General features: G+C 40.3%; 1 protein-coding gene across 1 annotated transcript in view; it reads right to left on the reverse strand.

Annotated features, from left to right (window-relative positions):
- Positions 1 to 24,969, reverse strand: part of ADGRG4 (adhesion G protein-coupled receptor G4) — a 145,768-nt gene that overhangs the window by 46,156 nt on the left and 74,643 nt on the right. The window contains 8 exon segments of the mRNA XM_027535470.1: positions 2,970 to 3,084; positions 3,087 to 3,235; positions 4,164 to 4,285; positions 7,366 to 7,469; positions 9,995 to 10,040; positions 11,511 to 11,630; positions 17,336 to 17,365; positions 17,367 to 17,471. Of these exon segments, the coding sequence (XP_027391271.1) occupies positions 2,970 to 3,084; positions 3,087 to 3,235; positions 4,164 to 4,285; positions 7,366 to 7,469; positions 9,995 to 10,040; positions 11,511 to 11,630; positions 17,336 to 17,365; positions 17,367 to 17,471 (791 nt within the window).

Below are 24,969 nucleotides of genomic sequence, written 5' to 3' on the forward strand. Positions count from 1 at the left end.
CTCAACATTCAGAAAACTAAGATCATGGCATCTGATCCCATCACCTCATGGCAAATAGATGGGGAAACAGTGGAAACAGTGGCTGATTTTATTTTTCTGGGCTCCAAAATCACTGCAGATGGTGATTGCAGCCATGAAATTAAAAGACACTTACTCCTTGGAAGAAAAGTTATGACCAACCTAGATAGCATATTGAAAAGCAGAGACATTACTTTGCCAACAAAGGTCCGGCTAGTCAAGGCTATGGTTTTTCCAGTAGTCATGTATGGATGTCTGAGTTGGACTACAAGGAAAGCTGAGAGCTGAAGAATTGATGCTTTTGAAGTGTGGTGTTGGAGAAGACTCTTGAGAGTCCCTTGGACTGCAAGGAGATCCAACCAGTCCATCCTAAAGGAGATCAGTCCTGGGTGTTCATTGGAAGGACTGATGTTGAAGCTGAAACTCCAGTACTTTGGCCACCTGGTGTGGAGAGCTAAGTCATTTGAAAAGACCCTGATACTGGGAAAGATTGAGGGCAGGAGGAGAAGGGGATGACAGAGGATGAGATGGTTGGATGGCATCACCAACTCAGTGGACATGGGTTTGGGTGGATTCCGGGAGTTGGTGATGGACAAGGAGGCCTGGCGTGCTGTGGTTCATGGGATTACAAAGAGTTGTACACGACTGAGCGACTGAACTGAACTGAACTGAAGTAAAAGATATTAATCTGTAAAGCAATTATCCTTCAATTAAAAAATAAATAAACTTTTGAAAAAGATAATAAAACACCATAGATCTCTGGATGCCAATATAAGCTCTGTATTTCTAAGGAAGTATAATTTCCACCGGCAGTCTTGATTCCAACTTGTGGTTCACCCAGCCCAGCATTTTGCATGATGTACTCTGCATATAAGTTAAATAAGCAGGGTGACAATATACAGTCTTGACGTGCTCCTTTCCCGATTTGGAACCAGTCTGTTTTTCCATGTCCAGTTCTAACTGTTGCTTCTTGACCTGTATACAGATTTCTCAGGAAGTGGGTAAGGTGGTCCGATATTCCCATCTCTTGAAGAATTTTCCACAGTTTGTTGTGATCCACATAGTCAAAGGCTTTGGCATAGTCAACAAAGCAGAGTAGATGTTATTTCTGGAATTCTCTTGCTTTTTCTATGATCCAACAGATGTTGGCAATTTGATCTCTGGTTCCTCTGCCTTTTCTAAATCTAGCTTGAACATCTGGAAGTTCTTGGTTCACATATTGTTGAAGCCTGGCTTGGAGAATTTTGAGCATTATTTTGCTAGCATGTGAGATGAGTACAATTGTGAGGTAGTTTGAGCATTCTTTGGCATTGCCTTTCTTTGGGAATGGAATGAAAACTGACCTTTTCCAGTCCTGTGGCCACTATTGAGTTTTCCAAATTTCCTGGCATATTGAGTGCAGCATATTTCACAGCATCATCTTTTAGGATTTGGAATAGCTCAACTGGAATTCCATCACCTCCACTAGCTTTGTTCGGAGTGATGCATCCTAAGGCCCAGTTGACTTTACATTCCAGATTGTCTGGCTCAAGGTGAGTGATCACACCATCGTGGTAATCTGAGTCATTAAGATCTTTTCTGTATGTTCTTGCCACCTCTTCTTAATATCTTCTGCTTCTGTTAGGTCCATACCATTACTGTCCTTTATTGAGCGCATCTTTGCATGAAATGTACCCTTGGTATCTCTAATTTCCTTGAAGAGAGATCTAGTCTTCCCCATTCTCTTGTTTTCCTCTGCTTCTTTGCATTGTTCACTTAGGAAGGCTTTCTTATCTCTCCTTGCTATTCTTTGGAACTCTGCATTCAGAGGGGTATATCTTGCCTTTTCTCTTTTGCCTTTCTCTTCTCTTCTTTTCTCAGCTCTTTGTGGGCCTCCTCAGACAGTTGTTTTGCCTTTTTGCACTAGCCATTTTGCCCTTTTGCCTTTTTCCATCTCCTATGGATCCAACACATTTTCTAAATGCTAAGTCTTGTTTGAATAGGCAAGGGGTGGGGAATAGCTGAGCTGTTCATGTCAGTTAGAATTACAGGAAAGCAACCAATGAGAACTATTCACGCTAAGTTCCTTCCTGGCTTCTCTAGGGTGGCAGAATGGTGACAGTTATAAGACGTGGTGTGAAACGGAGTATGTCTGAACCAGCACCCTCTCACGTCTTTCAGGTGTTTTCCCTGGCCCTTTAACAATCTGACTACATCCTAGAGGTCAACGTCCAAACTATGGAGATAGACTCCCTGGTTCAAACCCCAGTTCTGCCGCTTACTAGCTGTGCAAATTCTGGCAAATTACATAATCTCTTTGTACCTCAGCATCCTCATCTGTTAAGTGGGAATAATGATGAAACCTTTCCCATAGAGATATTGTGAAGATTAAAGGTTGTTGCTGTTGTTTAGTTGCTCAGTCATGTCTGAATCTTTGCAACCCCATGGTCCACTGTCCATGGGATTTTCCAGGCAAGAATACTGGAGAGTGTTACCATTTCCTTCTCCAGGAGATCTTCCCCAACCAGGGGTCAAACCCACATCTGAGCCACCAAGGAAGCCCTGAAGATTCAAGCTGAGATTAAATGAGATGCTTTGAACCATGTTGGGCACATGGAACACCAGCTCAGTGTTGGCTATTGTATCCATGTGTGTTTGTTGGGATTGTAACTTGAGAAAGAGAAGGATAAAAGCTGACAGGTTCACTCCTATAGATCTAGCATTTAGCACAGCACAGCAGCAGCTGCTCAGTAAATATATGTGAACCAGTGTCTCGCCATAGAGGTCCAAAGCTTGATTTACGGAGCAATACAGACAGAAAGAGAAATGCCCACCCCAAAACCAGTGAGGCAATGCTTAATTCCTTACTTATGATAATAGCAGAAGTTTGGTCCCTAATACTTGTATAATAGAATTAGACAGACACAGGCTTGAAACAGAGACATCAAGGACAATGGCAGATATACTTACCCCAACCAACCAGACAAAATTTAAGGATATAATTGGAAATGTATATGTTGAAGACTTTGACTAGAGCAAAATACATGTGGACTGCCTCCAGGCCCATTCAAGTCAAAGACACGAGCAGAAATAATGAAGTGCCACAGCAGCTGTGATACAAAGGCCCGCTTTCTGAAATGATGATGATCAGGAATTGACTAGAAATACCAGGTTTAGCATCAGTAGTGCTGTGTACAAGTTGATCAGGATTTTAGAAGGATGATCTTTTAGAAGTTTGCTAAAGGAAAAGGCGCAATGTGAGGCAGGGTCTCTGCTTTTGATCAAGCATGGCCATGCTTTCTATGTACAATAATTAAAAGAATGAAAGAACTGCCTATTAAAATTTAATTATTCATATTATCTTATATGTACTAAATTTTTTAGTCCCCCACCATCTTTCCAGGTAGAACCAAAATATTCCAAATAAGGTGACCTTTAGTAATAGAAATAATAACAGCTTCTCTCAGCTAAGCAGTCCCCTTCTTTGAAGAAAAGGAAGGAAAGACTTCCTTGTATACTACAGTTCCACCATCACTCCTTCTACTGACTCAAGACTAAATCTACACATGACCAAGTAGCAAGATGACTATAGGAACCATTTCACATAGTTACTTGGGTATTTCAAAAATCCAGACACTTGACTTCATGAAATTTTTCAAGAATTTTCAATTTTCACTTGAAAAGAATTTTCAAGTCTTTTGCCTATTTTTAATGTATTGTCTTTCTTTTGCTTTTTGCTTTGTAGTTTTTAATATATTCTGCGTATAAGTCCTTTGTCAGATATATATATAGTGAATATCTTCTCTTAATCTGTGGCTTGCATTTTCACTATTTTCATGGTATCTTTTGATTTAAAAAAGCTCTTAATTTTAATGGAGTCCAACTGATTAACTTTTTCTTTACTACTTAGTGTTTTTGTACCCTGTTGGAGAAATCTTTTCCTATCTCAAACCTACTGTTGTTTTAAAAATTCAATTACAATCTTTTTTTCAGAGGAGCCTTGATTTTTTTTTAACCTGGCCACTTCATAATCTAAAAGATGTGACCTCTGCCTACTGTGATGAATAAGAACATTTCTGTTACATTAACATGAAATTAACAAGGATACAATGCCAAGAGCATCCATCAAACCAAATTAAACTTAGAGTAAAACTCTACCAACTTACTGAAGAGCTAGGTATGTCACTATTGCAGGTCCCAGGAAAATGGAGGAGATTCCACATCCGATGTACGTTATAATCACTAATATCTGTTCGTTCACTGCATCCACTGCAGACCTGGATAAATCCTAGGGAATGCAATGTGTTGTATTTTATACATTTGGCTAGGCAAGTTTATGGTAAAAAGTTTCCAGTGCCCACTAACAGTAGCTTCCCAGGATGTACAGCATCTCTGTTAAAGCTCTTATAAAACCAGAGTATGTAGATGGATATACAGTAAGACTGTATGTTGTTCATTGATTATGCCTAGTGCAACTTACTGTGCATGGGGCATGGAGAGCCATCAACAGCACTGGAAGAACATTTAGTCCTTGGTTTTATTGTCATTAACATGTTCCACACTTCAAATATAACCAAACTAATAGATGTGAATTTGAGATACACTGTGAATTATTATCTGAACTGAGCGTTCCAAAACATTGCACAGAACATCAAAAAAATGTTCCTTTCCCTTAGACCTTCAATAATTTTCATAAAATTAAAAGACAAAGTGGACCTTAGAGATCACATAAACCTGTAATTTCTTAACCTGAGAACTATAAAAGACTTGAAATGGTGTGCAAATTACTTGAATATATTTGAATATATTTGAAATTCAAATTATTTGAATATATTCTGGGAAGACGGTCCATACTTTCCATCAGATGGCAATGGAGCTTCGTGACTCCTAAAAGGTTAACAAATGCTGGTCTACTCTGGTAGTTCTCAACTGGACACAGTTTTACCCCTCCCCTGGGTCATGTGGCAATGTCCGGAGACATTTTTGGTTGTCTCACCTGAAGAAGGTGCTACTGGCATCTAGTGGGTAGAGACCAGGAATGCTGCTAAACAACCTTGAATGAACAAAACAGCACGCACGACAAAGAAATATATGGCCAAAAATAGCAATAGCGCTAAGGTTAAAACATCCTCATCCACTCCAATCTTTCACATTCCAGAAGACAAATTTAAGATCCAAACAAGTGAAACAACCTGACCAAGATCACATAGACAGCTAGTAACAGAGCTAGACTGTGAACCATGGGCTTTTGACTCATGCTGTAATGTTCTAATCAATTTGCAGGTGGGTAAACAAAATTCTTACAGTTCAATAAGTATCAATGGGTTTACCTCTTATTTGTTGAGTAGACATGGTTAAAAAAAAAAAGAAAGAAAAAGAAAACTATAAAACAGACTCTTAGCCCTCAGGGAGTTTACCATTAGTAGAAGAAACAACTCATACACAACATATTCATATACCAGTATATAATATATACAGTACAGTAACTTAGGAGAACTAAGAAAGCATTCAAGGGTGGGTAAAGAAGAAGGAAATGCATTTGAGCCATTTTGAAGGAAAACTCATCAAGTCCTGATGTTAGGGAAGACCAAAGGAAATGAAGGAGAGAAGGATTAACAATTACTCCCAAGGCTCTAAGCCTGGATATGCAAGTTGATCAGAAAACTCTTGCTTGGTTAACTATCGCAAGTATTAAAAATAAATATTTCTTTCTTACACTGCAATTTGGCAATAACTATTAAAATTTAATATTCTAATTGGAAGCAATTCTACTTCTATCAATTTATTCTATAGAAATACACCAGTATTCAGATCAGTTCAGTTGCTCAGTCATGTCCGACTCTTTGCGACCCCGTGAATTGCAGCATGCCAGGCCTCCCTGTCCATCACCAACTCCTGGAGTTCATTCAAACTCATGTCCATCGAGTCGGTGATGCTATCCAACCATCTCATCCTCTGTCATCCCCTTCTCTTCCTGCCCCCAATCCCTCCCAGCATCAGAGTCTTTTCCAATGAGTCAACTCTTCACATGAGGTGGCCAAAGTATTGGAGTTTCAGCTTTAGCATCAGTCCTTCCAAAGAACTCCCATGACTGATCTCCTTTAGAATGGACTGGTTGGATCTCCTTGCAGTCCAAGGGACTCTCAAGAGTCTTCTCCAACACCACAGTTCAAAAGCATCAATTCTTCAGCACTCAGCTTTCTTCACAGTCCGACTCAGACATCCATACATGACCACTGGAAAACCCATAGCCTTGACTAGATGGACCTTTGTTGGCAAAGTAATGTCTCTGCTTTTGAATATGCTTGCTAGGTTGGTCATAACTTTCCTTCCAAGGAGTAAGCATCTTTTAATTTCATGGCTGCAATCGCCATCTGCAGTGATTTTGGAGCCCAGAAAAATAAAGTCTGACACTGTTTCCACTGTTTCCCCATCTATTTCCCATGAAGTGATGGGGCCAGGTGCCATAATCTTAATTTTCTGAATGTTGAGCTTTAAGTCAACTTTTTCACTCTCCTCTTTCACTTTCATCAAGAGGCTTTTTAGTTCCTCTTCACTTTCTGCCATAAGGGTGGTGTCATCTAATGAATAAAAATGTGTACTATAGCATTATTCATAATGGAGAAAAGCAGTAACAACTCAAATGCTTACTGTAGCAGATTGGTTAAATTCCACTGTGTTAAATTCACACAGTGGAATACCATAAAAATATTTTTTAAAAATTTAAGTAGATAGACATATATTTGCCTGAAAGGTGTCCAATATATATTGTTAAGTGAAAAGCAAGTGGTAAAACCAGTATGTATAATTTGATCCCATTTTTAAAAAACCAAAAGATATATTAATATATGTATATAGGAAAAGAATCTGAAAGAACATATATAAAGGTGTTAATGTGATTTCTTTGGAGGGGGGTTATAGGGACCTTTTCTGTAAAGTTTGAATTTTGAGAAATTGGCATTAATTTTACAAGAAAAAAAATAAACATTCATTTCAACTTGCTCTACTTTGAATGAACAAGGTGGGCGGCTTTCTTCCACTTGCATGCCACTTTTCCATAACTTAATTCATACATATATTCCTAGTCTGTAATCTAATAAAAGTTGTCAAAACTCTATTAAAGAGTGATTAAGAGGCAACCAGGCTTCCCTGGTGGCTCTGACAGTAAGGAATCTGCCTGCAATGCAGGAGACCTGGCTTTGATCCCTGGTTTGGGAAGATCCCCTGGAGAAGAGAATGGCTACCCACTCTGGTATCGTTGCCTGGAGAATTCCATGGACAGAGGAGCTTGGTGGGCTACAGTCCATAGGGTTTCAAAGAATCCAACATGACTGAGCGACTAACACTTCACACACTGAGACAACTCACCATTAAGACTCCAGAATGGGTAAGGTGATCACATTGACAGTTTGTGTAACTTACATTTGTTTCCTTCACGTTACAGTCTGATGAGTTCCATCCACCTTGCCTATCTGCAAGTGACAGAAGGGAATTTCAAAGCAATTTTTCTTTTCTCAGAAATGTTTAACTTTTCATTATATGTACCTTTCCAACGTGTGCTATGATTAGTATTGTTTGTTAAGACAGCAGGATAGCAGTATAATTGAGCCTGAAATTAAATTAATCCTAATAGGCAGAACTGACTTGTGGAGGACTTCATAAATGGCATAACTTCTTTGGTCCTCACTTTTCCTGTTCTTCTACAGATTAGGACAGACTTTAACGATGAACAACAGTCCTGCCACTATGTTGGAGTGACAGTAAGGACTGTTTTTTTTTTTAAGTAGCACAAAGAGGAAACAGATCTAGAACTTTTTGAAGTGTTTGAGCTATGGAATACAGATGACGCGTGGGGTTCCTCAATGGGACTGGAATAAACATTTGAAACAACCAGCTCAATCTAGAATTCAAATGGTCTCAAGTGTTTTGCATTCAAGTCAAATTATGGTCTAGAACTCCTTCAAATCAGTCATTCAGTCGTGTCCGACTCTTTGCAACCCCATGAATCACAGCATGCCAGGCCTCCCTGTCCATCACCAACTCTCGGAGTTCACCCAGACTCGGAACTCCTTAGGGCCAATTAAAGCCCCTGGTCTACTTGATACCTGCCTAGTTTCTCACTCCTGAGCACACTCAGGCTTCTAGAACTAAGCCACATACCTTGAGAACTTGTAGATCTTGGGTACTAGATGACATTTAGAGTTAAACCTCTAGAGTAGTACTAGAGCAGAGGGGTTCTCCTAGGGCAGCCAGCTAAGTGTGGTTAAAATTTGTCCATCCAGGATAACACTAAGAGATTCCAGAAGTTCTAGATACATGGACAGGGGGTGGGGGCAAAATATGACCTGGAACAAGCCCATTAATGGATATTAATGAACACACAGATCAGCTTATTGAGGCTGTGGGGGACAAAGCTTATCATTTTACAGAAATCTTACCGTGAACGACTTGAAGGGGACCAGGAAAGGACAGTGATATCTCTGTTGTAAGAAAGTAGTATTATCTTCCTCCACCCCAGAATTTCAAGGATACTAAAAAAGGAAACATCCCAGACAGAGTTTCTACAGGTGGAAGGACTGCTCCCAGAGACACTCCTGGCATTCCAGGAGCAATTGCTTCTGTGCAGGAATTTTCTGAGATTGGGCTACATCCTTACAGATTCCAATGGCAATGGCAAGCTTAAGAGGAACCCATTCAGCAATCCCTTTCCATCATCCCTTCTCTCTCTTTTTTAAAATTTTTATCAGAGTATAGTTGATTCACAATCCGTTAGTTTCAGATGTGCAGCAAAGTGAATCAGACATACATATACACATATCCACTCTTTTTTAGATTCTTTCCCCATATAGGCCATTACAGAGTATTGAGTAGAATTCCCTGCGCTATACAGTAGGTCCTTATTAGTTAACTATTTTATATATAGTAGTGTGTATATCAGAGAAGGCGATGGCACCCCACTCCAGTACTCTTGTCTGGAAAATCCCATGGACGGAGGAGCCTGATGGGCTGCAGTCCATGGGGTCGCGAAGAGTCAGACACGACTGGGCGACTTCACTTTCACTTTTCACTTTCCTGCATTGGAGAAGGAAATGGCAACCCACTCCAGTGTTCTTGCCTGGAGAATCCCAGGGACAGGGGAGCCTGGTGGGCTGCCGTCTATGGGGCCGCACAGAGTCGGACACGACTGAAGCGACTTAGCAGCAGCAGCAGTGTGTATATGCCAATCCCAAACTCCCAATGTATCCAGCTTACCCCCTGGTAACCATAAGTTTGTTTTCTACATCTGGGACTCTATTTCTGTTTTGTAGGTAAGTTCATTTATAGCCTTTTTTTTTAGGTTTCACATATGAGTGATACCATGTGATATTTCTTTCTCTGTCTGACTTCACACATTTAGAGCTTCTCTAAGTCCATCTATGTCGCTGCAAATGGCATTATTTCCATGACTCCTTCTCTTACGGTCTCCAAAGAGTCATACTCAATCAAGTAGGGAGGGTCCTTAGAGACCAACCAGAATGTCTTATCCCCTCCATGAAAAGATAAAAAGACTGAAGCACCTAGAGAGTAAACGGACCACTCAAGGTCACACAGTCAATATAGAAGAGAAGAGGGAAAACAAGGAGACAGTAGGCCTGGCAGATCTCATGGGAAAGCTCAGATAAAGAGCCAGATCTTCACTCCTCAGCTTTCTTCAAACAGCTCAAGGCTGCTCTGTACTGCTGTCTTCCAACTTTCTTTCTTCCAGTTTGCTGAGTTATGTGCTTTCTTTCTAATCTCCCAAATAAGTCTTTTTTCAAAAAGAAAGTTTTAAAAATGAAACCCCCATGCCCTAATTAGATATGAAGCATATTCATATCTTGGTCATTCGGAGTTCCCTGTAGGGTCTGTTAAGACAGTGGCTTCAGTACAGCTTGCTCCCACGTAACGCCCAAATAGCAACAGGGTCAGGGACAAAGTCTCATTGAGAGTGAAAGCCAAAGCTTGCTATGAAAATTACTGTTATTCCCAAAGTCCCAAAAGGCACAGCGAACTTGATCATAATTCTAGAAAAAAGAAAAATCAGAGGCAAATAGCTTTCCTTGCGACTGTCACCAAATAATGACAACTACACACAAGTCTTTTCTTCTTCATGTTTTCTTAAAGAGTAGACACACACACACACACCATTTGTAAGCTGGTTTTAAAATAAACTCCAAGTATCTTGGGGTTTACAAGTGAGTAACAAAACAATATGTTACTGCTTCATAGTGATCTGGTATATATCCTTTAATATCTTCGGTAAATGGAGAATTTGCCAAGTCTTCCTGGTACAAGGCCCAGGAGGAGGATTGGAGTGGCTCTGATGTGCAGTAGGTGCTACTTGTGAAATTCTGGAATTTGGGGCTCATAGCTGAGATCAAGCCTTATGGATACAATATTCAGATGCCTCAGGCTTCCTTGGTGACTCAGGGGTAAAGAATATGCCTGCCAGTGTGACACGGGTTTGATCCCTGATCCAGAAAGATTCCACATGCAGTGGAGCAACTAAGCCAATGAGCCACAACTACTGAGCCTACGCTCTAGAGTCCAAGAGCCAAAACCAAGCCACTGCAATGAGAAGCCCAAGCACCGACTAGATAGTGGCCCCCACTCACCACAGCTAAAGAAAAGCCCACACCACAACAAAGACCCAGCAGAGCCAAAAATAAAATAAATAAATTTAAAAATAAAAAAAGATTAATCCACCTCCTCATCAGGTCTAGTGAGCATTCCTGAAGCCTCACCAGCTCCTGCAATCTCCAAGGAGCTGGATGGCAATTAGAAATTGGTTACTGGGGATGCCTGGAGAGCTGTGGCGCCAGCCAGAATTAAGAGATCTTAACCGTTAGATATATTTCATTTGGTATCTTTTAAAAAGAACTCCTTCTCCTACTCTTCCTTTTTTCCTTCTAGAGTTAAGACCTGTGAAAAATATGCTGTACCATATGGTCTTTTAGATTGGCAATGAAGGAAGCTATTAAGACTCCACACTGGACATAGATTAACATCAAAGAACGGAGTAGTAGTTCATTCTTATATCATGGCTAAATTTGAGCATTTAGTAATATATACCTTATGTTATGCCATATGACTATGGTTTTAATTCTTTGGTGATAATTAATACATATTTTAATGCTCTTCATGGAAATTCAAAGGATAAAAATGTTTCACTATGTTGAATTAACTTGTTTGACTTTCTCAAAAATAAATGGAATTAAATATCATTTAGAGTGATGGGAAAACCAAAAGATCCACTTGCCCCCAGTCACTCCCCTGCCAATCTGCCACAGCACTGGAAACCTGCTGCTACTTATCCCTTTGGACTAAGGCGTTATTTCTAAAGTCCCCAATTACAATACACCTCTGCTACCTGGAAGGGAACAATCTTCATTATATCTTGGAATCACATCTGTTAAGTAGCCAATTATTTTTAACAGTAGAATCAGGGAGGGGTTCTGAGGCCTTATATTTTGAGATGAAAATGGATATGTTACCCGGTTTCTTTGAACATGCTGCAGAGTAATAACCACTGGGTCTGCCAAGTTTTGAATGGATATATCAGAAATGCTGGCACTCACGACATACGTGGTTAATGCTTTTGTGATGTTTTTGGTCTGCAGATGAAACATACAAGGAAGAGTTCAGGTCCTGCCTTTCTAATTTCTGGCATGTTAATCATCAGTCTAGAATTCTGAAGTACTGCACGCATTAGGTACAGACATGTGGAAAATAAAATCACAAGCTAAGAGGGAAGTTTCAGAGATAATTTAGTTCATCTCCTGTCTTCACATCAGGTCTAAATTATACACAGCTGGACCAATTTCCAGCCATATACCCAAATATCTATCCTATAAGCACTGGTTTTGCACCTGGAACAAAGTTCAGCTATTGCCTGCTAGTGCCTTCCAGACTCTGACATGACGCTGCTGCTGCTGCTGCTGCTGCTGCTGCTGCTGCTGCTAAGTCGCTTTAGTCATGTCTGACTCTGTGTGACCCCATAGATGGCAGCCCACCAGGCTCCCCCGTCCCTGGGATTCTCCAGGCAAGAACACTGGAGTGGGTTGACCTGACGCAGTTTATCCCAACTCTAACCCTCACCCATCCTTACTTTCTTTGAGAGAGCCTCTCATTGGTGCTTTTGAACTGTGGTGTTGGAGAAGACTCTTGAGAGTCCCTTGGACTGCAAGGAGATCCAACCAGTCCATTCTAAAGGAGATCAGTCCTGGGAGTTCTTTGGAAGGACTGATGCTAAAGCTGAAACTCCAATACTTTGGCCACCTCATGTGAAGAGTTGACTCATCGGAAAAGACTCTGATGCTGGGAGGGATTGAGGGCAGGAGGAGAAGGGGACGACAGAGGATAAGATGGCTGGATGGCATCACCGACTCGATGGACATGAGTTTGAATGAACTCCGGGAGTTGGTGATGGACAGGGAGGCCTGGCATGCTGCAATTCATGGGGTCGCAAAGAGTCGAACGTGACTGAGCGACTGAACTGAACTGAACTCCTTATAAGGAAAATCAACTCATCATGGGTTAGTTACAACCTCTTCCTGTTGCATCCTCATTGGCAATGGAAGCTGGTTGATTATCATCCAGCTTGGAACAGTGTCCTCCCAGGACACTGTGACCTCTTAAACATAGGCACTGTGTGTCCTGGTGTCCCCTGCATGGCCTAGCACACAACAGGGGTTTTATCTTGTACCTACAGTGAGCCAGTTACTTTGTTAAGGGTGTTTCACATGCATTGTCTTCAGTTCTCACTGGAACAATGTAGGCATTTTTCAGGTATACTGGGGCTTGGGAAGGCTCAAAAGCTTGGACAAAGTCACACAGTTGGTGAATGATAGAGCAGGGATGCGTCATAAACATTGGTCTAAAGGAAATGCAGCCAGTGAGATGCAGAGCTTGCTAATGCAGAGCCATTGAGATGGGCCTTGGCCCGTGTGCCACAGGCCAAGGTTCTAGGCGGCCAGGCAGCTGGGAAGGAGCTGCTTCTGGGGCTCACCTGAAGAGATGAGAGGTGAGGCGGGTACAGGACAGGATAGAGAGGAAGCAGAGCCTCTGAGGACTCATCAAGAAAACCTAGAAGTGGGGTGCCCTGATGATGTCTCATGAAGAACCTGCTGGGCCACTTTTAGAAGATGCCAAGCCCTCAAATTTCTTCAAATTTTCCAAAATCACTGCAGATGGTGACTGCAGCCATGAAATTAAAGACGCTTGCTCCTTGGAAGAAAAAGCCATGACAAACCTCAACAGTGTATAAAGGTCCATGTAGTCAAAGCTATGGTTTTTCCTGTAGTCATGTATGGATGTGAGAGTTGGACCATAAAGAAGGCTGAACACTGAAGAACTGATGCTTTTGAACTGTGGTGCTGGAGAAGACTCTTGAGAGTCCCTTGGACTGCAAGGAGATCCAACCAGTCAATCCCAAAGGAAATCAACCCTGAATATTCATTGGAAGGACTGATGCTGAAACTGAAGCTCCAATACTTTGGCCAGCTGATGTGAAGACCTGATTCATTAGAAAAGACCCTGATCCTGGGAAAGATTGAGGGCAGGAGGAGAAGGGGATGACAGAGGATGAGATAGTTGGATGGCATCACTGACTTAATGGACATGAGTTTGAGCAAGCTTCGGGGGATGGTGAAGGACAGGGAAGCTTGGTGTGCTGCAATCCATGGGATTGCAGAGTCAGACACGACTGAGAAACTGAACAACAAATCATTTCTGAGCCCTTAAGCCACTGAAAAATGAGGAATTATGAACACAGCCTGGGGCTCCCTAAGGAAGCTACTCACTTTCTGTTCGTGACCAGCTCTGTTCAACCAAAGCCAGCCTGGTGGGTCAGTGCTTCCCCTCCCAGAGGAATCCCCCTGGGCAATTCTTATGTAGAGGAGGGTTTGCAGCAAGATCCAGAGGAAAGGGTCCTGGCCGATGGTCAAAAAAAAAAAAAAAGTCCTAGCCCAGGCCCTCTTGTTTCTTGAAAGTCCCTTCCCCTTTCTGGGACACTGGCAACATGAAGGAAGGTGGACCAAATACCTAACATCCCTCCCAACTTAGTCTAAGAGATGTGGTTTTCTGTAGTGAGAAGGCCAAAGGGGGAAACGCATAGTGACTTGGGACTGAATTAACCTACTTTCTGGCTTTCTTTCCTTGACCTACAAAGTGGCAGCCATTCAGGGAAAGGAACTAAACCCTTGCTGACTCTTCTGCCCTCTAGTTCTAGGCTCTGATTGGACCGATTTCCACTTCTGAAGCTTTACAGAAGCGGTTTCCTCTGCCTGAAACAGCCCTCCTCCTTCTCCTCACCCTTTTAAATCTTCTAGCTGGTACTCGACCTCCATCTCAGCTGACACCTCTCCTACAGAGGCCTTTCCTGAGCTCCCAGGCAGCTGGGGTGCTGGGGCTCTGTGCTTCCGGAGCCCCTAGGCCATATTGAACTTGCCTTGGGCTCTGGCCCTCTCCACAAGAGCCACCGCTAGTGGAAGGGTGGAAGAGGAGACACATGTTTTCCAAGAGTGGTGTCTTATTAACAATATGGGGCTTCCCTGGTGGCTCAGACAGTAAATATTCTGCCTGCAGTGCAGGAGACCCAGGTTTGATCCCTGGGTTGGGAAGATCCCCTGGAGAAGGAAATGGCAACCCACTCCAGTATTCTTGCCTGGAGGATTCCATGGACAGAGGAGACTGGTGGGCTACAATCCATGGGGTCTCAAAAAGTTGGACACAACTGAATGACTAACACTTTTACTTAAGGTAATACGTTGCAATGACAGTTAAGGTTTTGACCAAAAGATGTTAGAAGAAATAGTGTGAAAGCAGAGCTGTGAGACTTGGAACTTGGACGGGGGAGGGTTTGTAGTTAAACTGTGGCATTTCTTGTATGTGCTTACTCCCCCAAAATGAGTGGCTCAGGTCCCAGCCTCAGGTCACCCCTTTGCATGTGAGAACCCTCCCCCATACAGCACCACACAATACACATAGTAGGAATTTAATAAATATTTGCTAGTTGAATAAATAACTGGGTGAATAAATGAATACATTGTGTCACCTCCAGCAGGTCCCTTCTCCTCTCTGAGTCTCAATATCCTCATTGGTAAAATGAGGAGATGGGACACAATGAATTATAAGGACCCTTCCGGTTCTGAAATTGATGGTAGGTTACTTCTAATCCTTCTTCATCTGCCACTGTGACGTCTGAAGGCTAATATTGGCAAAGATCTTTAATCTTTTTCAGTAGAAGGTGTTAGTGAATAAAAATGACTTATTAGGTGTGAAATTTATGCTAAACAGGTTTATCTTTTATTTTACAAAACAAGCACACCTCTCTGAAGAAAAGAGAGAAGCTAAGACCAAAATAATGGCATCTAAGGTGACAGAAATTACAAGCTTGCCAAAAGGGTCTGAGTGCTATGAATCACATTCTTAATTTTTATTATAATTATTTGTTCATTAACTGGCTTGTCCTGGGTCCAGCTATTTTTCTCCATTAAAAATGCCTAATAAATATATAGCTGGTGAAAGCATGTTGAGTACCTAGCCCTATGATAGGTGCTATGAAAATAAAATACGTCTGAGCCATGACACATGCCACAACCTCCTTGGGAATACCAATCTAGAAACTAGGCCGAAGTGTAACACAAGAATACAAGCACAGGGTAAGGAAGAGAACAGAGGTTCATGAACTTTAGGCAAACTTCCTGGGTAGAATTTGAGCTAAGCCCATAGGAACAAATAGAATTTATACATAGAGGTGAGCAATTACAGAATTCAGGAGAACAGCATCCTGGAGATATAGCTGGAGATAATGTTATAATGAACTGATATGCAGTATGTTTAAGCTGGCTCAATACAACCGCCTCCAAATAACTGTGGAAATTTAACCATTAGAAATTCATTTGTTTGGATAGTCTTTTTTAAAAATATGCACACCCAGGCACTAATGCATGAACCTCATAAATACTTGAACTTTGGAGTCAGATATCCTGGATTTGATTCCTAGCTATGCCACTTCCTAGCTGTGTGACTTTGGGCAAAATTACTTAACCTCTGTGTCTTAGTCTATTAGGGCTCCTATAACAAAGTCCAGATTACATGGCTTATAAACAACAGAAATTTATTTTTCACAGTTCTAGAGGCTGCAAGTCCAAGACCAAGGTGCCTACATGATTGGATTCTAGTGAAGGCTTGCTTTCTGGTTGACACCTTCTTGCTGTATTCTCACATGGTGGAATGGGTGAGAGAACTCTCTGAGGCTTCTTCCATAAGAGCACCAATCCCATTCATGAGGGCCCCATCCTCATGACATAATCACCACCCAAAGGACTCACCGGGTGATACATCACCTTGGGGGTTAAGATTTCAACACAAGAATTTTGAGAGGATACAAATGTTCATATCAGAGCACTCTTTGAGTCTTGGAGTATAAATACTAACAATTAAGAGTGATCATCAGCAACATCATGCCATCTCTGATTGCTCTCTTTCCAGCGGCTAGATGGGACAGAGCAGGCTGAAGAAATGGGCTTTTCATTAGGCAGAGCCCCAAGATAATCAAATAGTAAAATCAATGCAAACACTTACATGGTGTTAATGTGTACAAGGCACTATTCTAAGCATTTTATATGTATTAAGTCCTTTAATCCTTCAACAGCCCAGTGAGGTACTACTATCCTCCTGTTTACATAGGAAGAAACAAAGGCACTGGGCGTTGAAGAATTTGCCCACGAGTTCACGTGGGTGGACAGTGGCACAGCCAGCTTTAAATTCTGCATCCGGCCCCAGGGTCCCTGCTGTTAACCACATCCTACTTCCTCTCTGTTTAATAACAGGTGAGGACAGAAGCCCTTAGAGAAAGTTCTGTGGAGGCAGTGGGGAAGAGCAATGATGTCTGCACGCAAGTGTCCTACTGGATACCACTCAGCTTCAAATAAATTGGCCTGAGAAATGTGCATGTTGGCTTTGAAGATACAGGGGAGATATGGGAGGGGAGCACAGATAAGCCGAAATGGCATTTCATCAGGAGAACTCGCTGTTCTTTTCTGGTTTTGAAACATCTTGAGGCCTCCGTTTGGTCACCAGATAATCCTTAAGGTCCCTTCCCAAGCTGAGAAGCTGTGAAAATGAAAAACTGAGGAACATCATTAAAGTAGACGTTGATTCATGCTGAGAGCCAGGGGTTGTGCTGGAAGATTTGCAGAATAAATCAGAGAGCATATTTGAGAATAAACAGCACATCATGAAAATAACAAGAGTTCATAATTACAGTGAGTCACCATATGTCAGTTCATGACAGTTACCAGAGGCAAGAACTTACCTTAAAGAGTGAAGTTTGGCCAAAAAAATTTAAACAAGATGGTGTGTAAGCTGCTAAGAGGAATTCTCTCCCTCAGTGACTTAGGTAAATATATGGAGGCCAAAACTCTCCCCAGAGGGACCTTGTCTAGGGAAATCTGTCAAGAAAAAACAGGAAATAAAAAACAGAGTCATCATCCATCAGCTTGAAGTCCTCCCCACTTTCTGCCCCAACCCCAGCCTTAGCCCTGGAGGATCACACAGAGGGCTGAAGGGTGAGAACTAGTCCACCAGCTATGCAAATCTTTTACTGAGTGGACCAAAAAGCTCCTTAAGGGTTTTGAACAATGTTATTGAAAAACTTTTGTTGTGGCTGAACGAACATTTTGGCCAACTCAATACATGCACACACTCAGATTACAGGCCAAGATGTGACCCGGGGGAAACACAGACCCACAAACACACACGCACATGCACACACACCACTTTTCCTTTCTTGACCTATCCTTATTTCTATCCCTTCGATCTGCTTCCACCTGGGTATTCGTAGAGGTGGAAGAGGGATGATAAATAAGGTGATTTGCCATAATTCTCAGGAATAAAGGCCCGTCTTCAAAAGCAGGCTACCTTCTCCCATACAGTTCTGAGAGAGGAAGAAAAAAAAAAAAACCAGAAAAAAAAAACCAACACAGTGACATTAGGCATTGTCTTACAGTTTATTGAGCAACACTTTTCTTAAAAAGTGGGGCAGGGAAGTGAGGCATTAGGCCTTAGGAATTAGAGGCTCACTATTAGAAGAGTTTGCTGATTTGATTGGTGCGTGTGAGTATATTAAGTCGCTTGTCCGAGCATATTGTCTGACTCTTCGCAACCCCAAGGACTATAGCCCGCTAGGCTCCTCTTTCCATGGGATTCTCCAGGCAAGAAGACTGGAGTGGGTTGCCATTCCCTTCTCCAGGGGATCTTCCCAACCCAGGGATTGAACCCAAGGTCTCTTATGTCTCCTGCATAGGCAGATAGGTTCCTTATTACTAGCGCCCCCTGGTAATAGTATTTGCTAAGTACAGGTATATTTTTGAGAGTGAAAGAGGGCTTTATCAATAATTACACTGGAACCACAGTTGCAAACCTGGGCTTTCCCAGGAAAAACAAGGGTATATGAGACACTTACATGCATCCTGTCATTGAACCCCCTCTATTGACTCTGAAAGATATGTAGTATTATATCAGGAAATGAAGGCTCAGAAAGGTTAAGTGACTTGTCTAGGGTCACACAGCTGGGATGAAGCTGAACAAACATAAATGTAATCTGCACCCACATTTTCCCCATTATCCATTTTGCTTTTCAAGGAACTATTATCTTGCTGGGTATATCATGGGGAGATGAAAGTTTGTAATATTTCTGAAAATGAATTGTGAGCCCAAAAGCCATATGGCTCTTCTCCTGGCACAAATGAATTTTGCTACAGCAATCAAGTACTATGAAGAGGTGATGATTTAGCTTCAACATGCGAGCGATTTTGGTACCAAGAAGTTCATTGGGGTTGCTTGGCTTTTTTCTTGACCAGGGTCTTTAATAGAAAACCCTATATGTAAACAAAATGCAGTGGGAAGACATTTACTTCCAGTATGGTTGAGTAGCTCCAGATGGACTCAGCCTTCCTACATATAACAACTATACAGAATACAATGACTTGAAGACACTGGAAAATGAACAAAACCAGGCAGGTTCTGAAGAAGAGTAGACACTTGGGAAAAAGTGGCATCACAAGATGAATTAGCTGTTTTTACAGCTGTTAGCCAGATGGCAGCCTGAAACAAACACTGTGAAGGACACTCAAAATTCTGATAGAAAACCTTCAGTCTTTGTGGCATGAAGAACCAGAAAACAAAGGTCAAAGTAACTACAGCCATCTCCCCTTGGGAGGTCAAGAAGAGATCTTGGAAAGGAGAGAGCTAGTGATGGGCAGCCAAAATTCTGAGTGTAAACTGAGCCTGACCTCGGAACCACATACATATAGGACAGACTTCAACTAAGGATAAAGGAATTTAACCCACATTTGAGCTGCCATCCAAGAGATGGAATCTAGTTTGACTCCAACCATGTTAATTGTCTGGTATAACAAAAACAAATACTTTTCAGAGAAATACAGAAAAATCCAGAGTTTCCAAAATATACCATTCACAAAAGCCAGGACATAATTCAAAGTTACCCTATATGTTAAGAGAAAATGAAAATGACCCATTTTCAAGTAAAGACAATCAATGGAAATCAATCTTGAGATTACTCAGATGTTAGAATTAGCAGACAAAGATTTTAAAGTAGTTAGTATAATTATGCTCAAGTGTTTAAACATAATTTTTGCAATTATGCTAAAAGAGTAAATAACAGAGAAACAGAAGCAAAAAAGAACAAAATGGATATTTTAGAACTAAAAATACAATATTGAAATTTTTAAAAATTGCACTCAGTGGACTCAGTAGTAACATGAAGATGACAGAAGTCAGTGAACTTGAAGAGAAATAAATAGAAATTATACTGCTGCTGCTGCTGCTAAGTCACTTCAGTCGTGTCTGACTCTGTGCGACACCATAGACGGCAGCCCACCAGGCTCCCCCGTCCCTGGGATTCTCCAGGCAAGAACACTGGAGTGGGTTGCCATTTCCTTCTCCAATGCATCAAAGTGGAAAGTGAAAGTGAAGTCGCTCAGTCGCATCCGACTCTTAGCGACCCCATGGACTGCAGCCCACCAGGCTCCTCTGTCCATGGGGTTTTCCAGGCAAGAGTACTAGAGTGGGGTGCCATTGCCTTCATACTATCAGAAGACTAAATAGTAAAATGATTACAAACATGAATACAGTCTCAGGGACCTGTGGGGCAGCATCAAAAAATCTTACATCCATGAAATCAGAATCCCTAAAGGGGAGGAGAGAGAGAATGGTGAAAAACCAATATTTAGAAAAATAATGGAGGCAATCTCCCCAAATTTGGTGAAAGACATAAATTTACAGATTCAAGAAACTCAGCAAACTTCAAATGGGAAAAATATAAAGAAAAACATGCCTAGGCACATAATAGTCAAACTGCAAAAAAAAAAAAAAAAGAGAGAGAGAGAAAATATTGAAAGCAAAGAGAGAAAAATGACATATTACACATCACAAATAGAGAAACAAAATTCAAATGATTACTGATTTCTGATCAGAGAACATAGAGGCCAGAATAGAATGGAACAACATCTAAAATGCTGTCAATTCAGAATTCCATAGTAAGCAAAAATACCCTTCAAGAATAAAGGCCAAAAAAACCAAAACATTTTCAGATAAATGAGAGCCAGGAAAATTCATTATCATTAGACCATATACTACAAGAAGTGCTAAGTGAATTTCTTCAAATTGAAGGGAAATGTCACCAGACCTTCAGGAAGAAATGAAGAATATTGAAAATGATAAACATCTCGATAAGCATAGGGCTTCCCTGGTGACTCAGATGATAAAGAGTTTGCCTGCAGTGCAGGAGACCCGAGTTCGAGCACTGAGTCAGGAAGATCTGCTGGAGAAGGGAATGGCAACCCACTCCAATATTCTTGCCTGCAGAATCCCGTGAACAGAGGAGACTGGTGGTTCCATGGGGTCACAGAGTCAGACACAACTGAGCAACTAAAACTTTCACACTTTCCCTGGTGACTCAGACAGTAAAGAATCTGCCTGCAATGCAGGTTCAATCCTTGAGTCAGGAAGATCTCTAGGAGAAGGGAATGGCTACCCACTCCAGTATTCTTGCCTGGAGAATCCCATGGACAGAGGAGCCTGGTGGGCTATAGTCCATAGGGTCACAAAGAGTTGGACACAACTGAAGTGACTGAGCTTGCAAACATAAAAGGCTACATTTACTCTCAACTTCATAAGACCCTTTAAAGCAATGATTATAACACTGTCTAGTGGTGTTTCTGATCTTGTTACTAATAACACATATGACAACTGTAACATAAAAGACAGAGGGTATAGGGACTTCCTTGGCAGTCCAGTGGTTAAAACTCTGTGTGTCTGCTGCAGAGGGTGCAGGTTTGATCCCTGGTCAGGGAACTAAGAGCCTGCATGCCATGCAGCCAAAAAGAAAAAAACAAAAACAAAAAGAGAGAGTGAGAGAGAAAATTTCTTGAACTGAATAAAAATGAAAATACAACATATGAACCTAAAAGCATTTTTAAAAAGACAGAAGGTGTATATAGATATGTATGGTTAAAGTTTCTACATTTTCCATGAAATGGTACAATAGTACCTCTAAGTAGACTGCAAAAAATATAAGGATGTATACTGTAATCTCTAGAGCAACCATTAAGAAAATAATGCAAATAGACATAACTAAAGAGGCAGAAAAAATTAAAATTCAATTATAAAAAATATTAAATCAAAAGGAACAAAAACCAGAAGGACAGATAGAAAATAAAATCAAATGGTAGTCCTAAATACAACCATATCAAAAATTATGTTAAATGTTAAAGAAGTACACACTCTATTAAAAGGCAGATACTTTCAGATGGATAAAAAATGAAACACAAACTGTGTGCTATCTATAAGTGCACAAATACAAAGTAAGTGGTTGAAAATATATATTATATATGTACACATACAGTAAGTATAAGAAAGCTAGAATGACTATATTAAAACCACTTAAATAGATTACAAGACAAAGTATTATTTGAAATAAGAAAAGCTATTTCATAATGATAAACAGATTAGGATTAGAGGTATAATCAGGAAGACATGACAACATAAATGTATATTCACTTCATAAACAGAGTAAAATTTGATGCAACTAAAGGGATAAATACACAATTTCACAATCCAAGTTAGAGATCTTAGCACCCCTTTAAACTAGCGAACAACTAAGAAAAAATCAGTAAAGATGTAAATGATCTGAACACTATCAACCACCTTGAGATCTAATTGATATTTACAGTACAGCATATCCAACAACTGTAGAATGCACATTTTTTCAAGTGCACACGAAGTACCAAGGTTTTCAAGTGTATGAAACACCAAAATAGATCATACACTGGGATATAAATCAAATGTCCATAAATTTAAATGGATTGAAGTTATACTGAATATATTCTGTAACCAAAATGAAATAAACATGAAATCAACAGAAATAATATATCTTAGATATATCCCAAATATTTGGGACTTAAGGAATACACTCGTGGGACTTCCCTGGTGGTCTAGTGGTTAAGACTTTGCCTTCCAATGCAGGGGGTGTAGGTTTGATCCTTGGTGGAGGAGCTAAGATCCCACATACCTCATGGCCAAAAAACCAAAACATAAAGCAGAAGCAGTATTGTAACAAATTCAATGAAGGCTTTTAAAAAATGGTCCACATTAAAAAAATCTTTAAAAAATAAACAAAAGAATACACTCCTGAATAATTCATGGATCAAAAAAGAAAGTAGGAAATATTTTGAACTGCTGATGACGAAAATACAACGTATCAAAAATTGCAGACTACAACTTAAAGCAGTACACAGAAAGATATTTATAGCTTTTTATGACTACATTATTAATAGAAAAGAAGAAAGGTCTGAAGTCAGTGGTCTATGGATCTACGTTAAGAAGCTAAATAAGGAAGAACAAGGTAAACCCACAATAAATACAAGGAAGGAAATATTACTAATAAAGATAGCAAGAGCGAGTGAAGTCACTTCAGTTATGTTTGACTCTTTGCAACCACATGGACTACAACCCACCAGGCTCCTCTGTCCATGGGATTTTCCAAGCGAGAATACTGGAGTGGGTCGCCTTGCCCTCCTCCAGGGGATCTTCCCGACCTAGGGATGAAACTTGCATCTCCTGTGGCTCCTGCATTGCAGGCAGATTCTTTACCACAAAAAATTAACAAAGCCAAAAATTGGTTCTTGGAAAGGATTGACAAACTTGAAAATATCCCTAGTTATACTGATCAAGAAAAAAAGAACTAGAAAAGAAAATTATCAATATCAAAAATGAAAGAGATTATCACTATAGATCAGAGACTGACAAACTGGTGAGCAGGGCCAATCGCACCAAGGGCCTATTTGGTAGGTCTAAATATGGCTTTTATATTTCATATTTTAAACAGTGTGAAAAAGAAAGAAGGAAGGAAGAAGGGAAGAAAGGAACCAAGCAAAGGAAAGAAAAAATGTGCAGCAGAGGGAGACCATTTATGGCTTTCAAATCCTAAAGTATTTACTATCTTCCTTCTACAGAAAAGTTTTGTTGACCACTCTTAAATGTTAAAGATGTTAAGAAATAATAGGAATGTTATGCACAACTTCTGCCAATAAACTTGAAAAACTACCTGAAATAAATTCTTAGAAAAATATAACTAACCAAAATAGACATGAGATGATTCAGAACATTAGAATGGCTCTACATCCATTCAACAAATTGGATTTGGTATCACAATACTTCCCATAAAGAAATGCTATCTAGCATTTAATGAAGAAATAACACCAGTGTCACCCAAACTCTTTCTGAAAGAGTTTTATAAAGTTGGCAACACACCAACCCAAAGTCTAATAAAGAAACTAGGGGGAAAAAAACTTTCAGGAGTTTCCCCAGTGGCTCCGTGATAAAGAATCTGCCTGCCAATGCAAAAGATGTGGGTTTGATCCCTGATCTGGGAAGATTGCACATGCCTTGGAGCAACTAAACCTGTGCGCCACAACACTGAGCCTGTGCTGCGGAGCCCGTGCTCTGCAATGAGAAGCCACCACAATGAGAAGCCTGCGCCCGCAACTGGAGAAAAGTCAGTGTAGACCCTAAGACCCAGTCCAGCCATAAACAAATAAATAATTTCAAACCTACATCCTTCATGAACATAAGTGCTAAAATACTTAACAAAATATTATCAAGTCGAAAATACCACTGTATAAAAATGATAATACATCATAACCACTAGGGTTTCTTCCAAAAATGCAAAGATTGGTTTAACATCTTAAAATCAATGTAATTTACCATATTAGATAATGGACAAAAGCCAAATGATGATTTCAAGAGACACAGAAAAAGCATTTAACAAAATTCAACAACCACTCACAGTAAAAATTTTCAGCAAACTAGGAACAGAAGAAAACTTCCTTAATCAAATAAAGGGTATCTAAAAAACAAAACAAAAACATGGCTAATATCATAGTAATAGTAAAATAGTGAATACTTTTCTCCTGATATCAAGACAAGACATTCACTTTCACCACTTAGTCAACATTTTATTGCAAGTACTAATATCAAAATAAGTCCAAAAGAAGGAAAAAAAGGAATAAAGATTAATGAGAAACATGGCTAATGTCACTATTTTCAGATGGCATTACATAGAAAGGCCCAAATAATCTCTAAAACAACTACTACAGCTAATAAGTGAGTTTAGCAAGTTTATAGAATACAAAATTTATATATATGATAGATGGATGGATAGATAGTGAGAGATTGGTGATAGATATAGCTTATCAATTTTATTTTTATTTTTTTTTCAATTTTATTTTTAAATACTTGCAGCAGATAATTGTAAAATTTAATTTTAAATGAAATTTAAAAATAATTTCACTTGTTCAGTTCAGTCCAGTCACTTAGTTGTGTCTGACTCTTTGTGACCCCATGAATCGCAGCACGCCAGGCCTCCCT

The sequence above is a fragment of the Bos indicus x Bos taurus genome, chromosome X (genome assembly GCF_003369695.1).
Source record: "Bos indicus x Bos taurus breed Angus x Brahman F1 hybrid chromosome X, Bos_hybrid_MaternalHap_v2.0, whole genome shotgun sequence".
NCBI classification, from domain to species: Eukaryota; Metazoa; Chordata; class Mammalia; order Artiodactyla; family Bovidae; genus Bos; species Bos indicus x Bos taurus.